The sequence below is a fragment of the Panicum virgatum genome, chromosome 9N, assembly GCF_016808335.1.
Source record: "Panicum virgatum strain AP13 chromosome 9N, P.virgatum_v5, whole genome shotgun sequence".
NCBI lineage: Eukaryota > Viridiplantae > Streptophyta > Magnoliopsida > Poales > Poaceae > Panicum > Panicum virgatum.
This window is the reverse complement of record NC_053153.1, coordinates 81,294,094-81,300,093: the sequence shown is the minus strand read 5'-3', so window position 1 is coordinate 81,300,093 and position 6,000 is coordinate 81,294,094. Positions and strand designations below refer to the sequence as shown.

At 50.0% G+C, this 6,000-nt stretch overlaps 1 protein-coding gene across 3 annotated transcripts in view; it reads left to right on the top strand.

The window, feature by feature from the left end:
- Positions 1-464: 464 nt before the first annotated feature.
- Positions 465-6,000, top strand: part of LOC120688494 (callose synthase 9-like) — a 41,566-nt gene continuing 36,030 nt past the window's right edge. Inside the window, exons 1-6 of one of the 3 annotated variants that reach the window (XM_039970835.1) lie at positions 465-944; positions 1,732-1,829; positions 2,339-2,502; positions 2,647-2,770; positions 3,083-3,196; positions 3,286-3,411. In XM_039970835.1, the coding sequence (XP_039826769.1) occupies positions 746-944; positions 1,732-1,829; positions 2,339-2,502; positions 2,647-2,770; positions 3,083-3,196; positions 3,286-3,411 (825 nt within the window). In that variant the 5' untranslated portion in view covers positions 465-745. The remainder of the gene's footprint in view (positions 945-1,731; positions 1,830-2,338; positions 2,503-2,646; positions 2,771-3,082; positions 3,197-3,285; positions 3,412-6,000) is intronic. The other 2 variants (XM_039970834.1, XM_039970836.1) reach the window with 2 other exon arrangements.

Genomic DNA, 6,000 nt, shown 5'->3' with positions numbered 1-6,000 from the left:
TTTAATACTTCAAATGTACAAAAATTTCATTTTTACAACTTTACACGGGCAACTCAACGAGGCCTAAGCTTCCTTTACCAAAACCAAAACATAAAATAGAAAGATTCCGTGCAGTTCTTGACGGAACCTTGCATGTTAAGTAAGGACTTTGCCTAGTAGGAATGCACTAATCGTACCCACTAGGAACGCACTAATGGCACCACTTCCTTGCTCAAACCCTCACCCTCCCCTCTCCTCCGGTCCTGGGACTGCAAACATTGACATTTGCAGTTTTGCCATTGGCCCCCACATTTCATAGGCACAGATGATCCTACCGTGTCATTCACTAGGAGTGGCAAATTCAGGAGTGGTCAGTGTTTACAGTTTTTTCTCCGGGAGGACTTGTGGGCATACGCATCCACGGCAGATGACGGCCCGGTCCGGTTCCGACGGCTAGTGGCTGTGGCTCCTGGGACGCGCAGTCTGCAGTCTGCACATGACACCCCGCACCGCACCTAGATCTCACCGAGCCCAAATTTCTGCTCATCCCAAGAGGGAGACCACACCTCTACTCCCTTTCCCCGCTCACAGCTCCAACGCCACCGCGTCCGCGTCCGCCTCCTGCTCCGCGCGCCCGCGGATTTCGAAACCCTAGCTTCCCGTGTCCCTCGCCAGTCGATCGCAGCAGATTGGAGGCGGCGGGGCTATGGCTGGCGGCCTCTGAGCGTGCGAACGAGCGGGTGTTGGGATCCCAAGGGCTTCCGCGATGTCGAGGGCGGAGGCCAACTGGGAGCGGCTGGTGCGGGCGGCGCTGCGCGGGGAGCGGTTCGCTGGCGTCTACGGGCAGCCGGTCACCGGCATCGCCGGGAACGTGCCGTCGTCGCTCGGCAACAACGTGCACATCGAGGAGGTGCTCCGCGCCGCCGACGAGATCCAGGATGAGGACCCCACCGTCGCGAGGATTCGTAAGTTTTGCAAACCATTCCTGTTCATCGGAGCTCGCCCCCTATTTACTAGTGGCTGCAATACTTTATTACGCTCACCATCTCGTTTTTGGCATAATTCTTACAATTTTCCTGCGCTCCAAGCCTGTTACACTTGTATGCCATCATCATTGGATAGTTTGATTAAGCTGACAGTTGTGTACTAGCGAGTAGAGACTGCAGGATTTTATGGTTATGCTTAATTTGTACGTGTCTGCCGGGCTAGCTTGTTCTTCATGCGTATGGTGCCTGTGACATCGCTGCCTTTTGTTAACCTAGATTAGGCTGAGCATTATGACCCACGTATTCCACTTCGATACCCTCTCTACGATAAACTGTCAGTGTTTTGGACTCCATTCTGCATTACTAGGTTAGTTTTAGTTCTATGCATCTAGCTAAATTGGACATTGCTGACATAATGTATCTGGCAATCCCATCAGTAGCGCACTTTATTGATGATTATACTTCTAGACATCTTTCCACTTTCCATACTCTGCTTAGTTCATTGTTTTAAGCATGGTTCTGCAGTTCTGCGGCACTCAGCTACAGAATATCAAACTCTGTTTCTGTCACTTGTTTTTTGAACTAGCTGGTGGGGTCTGTGCTTTTATGTTAATCGACGAAGACACAAAAACAAGGCAGCGGTGCAATATAGTTTGGTTGGGAAAAGGAATATTTACAATTATAATAGTCACCACCCAATATTTCTTTAATATTTATATGCGATTTTGGTTGATCTGGTAACGTCTAATGTTTTTACCTTGTGCAGTTTGTGAGCATGCTTACTCACTTGCCCAGAATTTGGATCCTAATAGTGAAGGACGGGGAGTATTGCAGTTCAAAACAGGTTTGATGTCGGTAATCAGGGTATGTCCATTTCAGCTTGATATATACTGTGATTTCATACCAATTCTTTCACTTTTGGTTTCAGTCCTATTTTGTTGAATGTTTATAAATGTTATAGAAATATGTTACCATGAGTCTGTGGCTTTGTTTTTATTTGGTTGATGAGGACTCTACAAATATTATTCTTGTAAGACCCTTCTAGATTCTTTTATTGATGTTAATGCTCACAATTAGAAATGTTTGGCACTTTGGCTGCAGTTGTCTAGAATGACAGATGCTTCGAACTTAGGGAGTATTTTGCAATTAGTAGATTATTCACATTTCACTGTGGTTACTGCTATTTCACGTGTGCCTTGAAGTCCATGATACTGTAGCATGCAATGATGCCTTGGGACTCATTCCCTGTTGCACCACAGTACCACACACATATCTCTTGGACTGTAAATTGACAAAATGTTCTACAATATATTTTCCAGAAGTTGTAACTTCAAGTATCTTATTTTAACAGTTCTTTTGGTTTACTCTTTTAGCAAAAATTAGCGAAGAGGGAAGGTGGTGCTATAGACCGGAGTCAGGATATTGCTAAACTGCAAGAATTTTACAAGCTTTACAGAGAAAAGCATAAAGTTGACGAGTTGATTGAAGATGAAATGAAGTTGAGGGAATCAGCTGTATTCAGCGGTAACCTTGGAGAGTAAGTATTTCTCTGCAACTTAATCGACTTAATAAAATGCTATTTCTTTACCTTTTTGTGACATGTTGTCAAGCGTAAGTGAACTAAATTTGTGGCACTTGACAATGTTCACGGTCTGCAATTTACTACTCATTTTTTGAGCAGGTTGGAAAGGAAAACTCTGAAGCGGAAAAAAGTACTTGCGACGTTGAAGGTCTTATGGTCAGTAATAGAGGATATGACAAAGGATATTTCACCAGAAGATGCACAAAATTTGATATCTGAAGAGGTTTGTATTCTTGATATTTGATTGTCTGTTTTCGTTCTTGGTGTTGGGAATTTTGAGTGTAAAGGATGTTCGATGTCCATCATGTTGCCAAGCTCTTTAATTATCTAATTTTGTTAAAGTAACATGGGAAATCCTTTTCATTTTCTGTTTTTATACAAATAGCATGGCTGGGTAAATTTGAATCTAAGTGTCCAAAAAGTTTGTTATCTGCTGTTTACGAACTTGTGCTCCTTCAAATTTGCACCGTTGAATATAATCAAAACATGTAAGAGTTTCACCTTTTGTGATCAAGTTTTATCTTATTTTGTTCAGATGAAAAAGGTCATGCAAAAGGATGCAGCAAGGACAGAGGATGTTGTTCCATATAATATTATTCCTCTAGATGCATTGTCTTCTACCACTAATGCAATTGTGACTTTCCCGGAGGTAATTGTTCAGAATAAGGCCTTCTGTTATTGGCAATTTTCTAGATCTTGAGGTTGTTTGTTATACCGTTTGCATTATTTGAATTTCAGGTGAGGGCGGCAATATCAACTCTTCAGTATCATAGGGATCTTCCCAGGCTCCCTGATACATTTTCAGTACCTGATGCTAGGAATTCAGATATGCTGGATCTATTGCAATGTATATTTGGTTTCCAGGTTAGTGTTTTAATGTGCAACCTATCAATCATTATCATGTGCATTTTCCAAAATGTAAGTTGATAACTACTGTAATGATATCACAGCAGAACAGGCTCATTTTGTAATACTGCTAACAGATGACAAATGGTAGTTACAACCTATAAAAAGTCTGATCAGCAGTGTTTTAAAGGCAACAAGGTGACCCAAGGAGAGCCTGCTTATCTCCACCGCGTCCTCCTCCCCGCATACCAAATAATCTTAGCCCTTTTCCCACTGCTACCCTCCCTGCCCGACACCCCCCGACGCCAAGGCTCCGCGATGCTGTCGAGGCTTCCCCCGCTGCCGCTCCCTCCTCCGTCCGCACCCGCCGCAGCCACCCCCCGCCGCCGGCCACCGCAGACGAGGAGCAGTGCTTCCCATCGCCTGCCCCCGGAACGGTGCCGCCTCCCGATGCGATCTGCTGTGCGCCACTACTGTGCCAGCCATGGTTTTTACGGCGGTAAGGCGAGGCGTGGCGACCCACCCCCTTCCAGACGCCTAGGCGAGTATGGCGTGCGGCGAGGCGACGCCATACGCATACCCTAACCTTCCATAGGACAGCACAAATATACACTGATGCATACTTTTTTTGCTGCAAAGTCCATCTCTTATGCAGCAAGGTTCAGACAAACAAGCACATAATCAAACCAATTAGGCAACTACAAGGGCATGTACTAGCAGAAAGGAGCACAACTATGAGCTATCTATTCCTAGATAGCACTACAAATAGTAGAGAGGAGCAGAGCATGAGTACAAAGAAGCAGAGCAGAGGAAGAGGGGGAGGAAAAGAAGAGCAGCAGAGGAAAGAGTAGGGGAGGATTGGGGGGAGAACAGAGGAAGGAGAGGGGAGAACACACATACATGAATTGGGGAGGGGGCCGGTGAGTCGTGGAATAGCAGCCACGAATCCTTGGGGGGCAGAGCTGTAGAGGTGAGTCGTGGAAGTGCAGATCTGCAGGCGGAGGAAGCAGAGGAAGCAAAGGGGCAGAGCCACGTGAGGAGGAGCAGAGGAACCCGCCAGGCAGCCACGATTTGCTCCAATCGACGGCCGGGCAGAGCTCAGATTGGAGGCTGTGGAGGCGTGGAGTAGCAGTCGTGGAAGCGTGAGTGGCTGGTGGAGGAGCCGCGCCGCCGGATTGCAGCTCCCCCCGCCGGATTTCAGGTCCCGCCAACGTCCTCCTCTCTTCCCTTCTCTCTCAATTGGCGCGGCAGGGGCCTGCGGCGTGCCTGCGCGGGCTATACCCCTGCGATTTCCCGCGCGCGCCTCGCCCGTGCCCCTTCCCGCGTGCGCGCCTCGCGCCTGCCCCTTCCCGTGCGTCTTTCCCCGCGAGCGCACGACTTCCCGCTCGGTGTGGCGTCCGTCGGACGCCATGGCGACGCCTTTCTTCTCAAGGCAACGCCATACGCCAGAAAGTCGTGGCGGGCTGGACGCTGCGATTCAGAAATCGCCCGGACGCCAAGGCGACGCCATAAAAACCATGTGCCCAGCCCTGCTGTGCCCGCTCATCCCCTGAACACCGACTGTCGTGGCTCTAGAAGGAGGGCCACAGCCGGGTGGCTTAGTGCACCCGCCTAATCCCAGAGGGTGGTTACTCGGGGAAGTGCAAGCGATTCGACAGATCTACTTATGAAGCAAGAACACAAGAACACACGGGGATTTAGAGTGGTTCGGGGCGCCGGAGCGTAATGCCCTACGTCCACTGAGAGTTCTATTGCTCTTGTGTCCGTGGATGAGTCTATCCTCTGCCTCTAAGTCCCTCCTTAGACTCGAGTCCTCTAGCGGGCGTCTCCCCTTTTATAGCGCAAGGAGGACGCGTACACAGGCGTTGGACCCCGACATGTGGGCCCAACAAGGATGTATAGTATACTACCAAAAAGACATTAACAATGCTTCAGTGGTTGAGAATCTCTTCCCGGATACGCTTCATCGCACTGTAGACTCTCTGACCGAAGGGAGCCTTCACCTGTCCCATCGGTGAGGCGCCCGTTGAGGTAGTGTAGGTTGCGGCGTAGGCTGTTGGGTCTACCGCGTAGGCGTTATGATACTCCGTCGCCGAGCTGTCGCGTCTAACTGGCGTTGCAGACTGACGCGCGTGGCGTGGGTGGCGCCAGAGTCTGCACTATGCGCCTTGGTAACGTGCGGTCAATGGTACAGCCTGGCAAAAGTCACCTCGGGCTCTGCTGTGGCAGAGCGCACTTACGTCTACCGCATTGAATGCGGCAGGTGGGCGAGTCTTCCCGAGGAAGCTTGGTGGCCACGCGCGTGCCTGCGCCTGCGGACACGTGGTGGCTCCGGACCCCCCCAGGCGGGGTGTCTGTTCCCTCCCCGCTGAGGGGTCCGGATAGTATATGGGGGTCCGGGACCCCGTGGGAGGTCCGGGGCCCCCGGCCGTTTGGCTGAGCGCTCCCTTCTCCGGGACACGTGGTGACACCGGACCCGTCCCCAAGCGGGAAGCGGGTCCGGGACTGTTGGTCCGGTGAGATGGAGTCGGACCCCAGGGGTCTCGCTGCTCAACTCGTTAGGGCGTAGTTACGGATAACTACACGAGTCTTGACATAGCAAGAGGG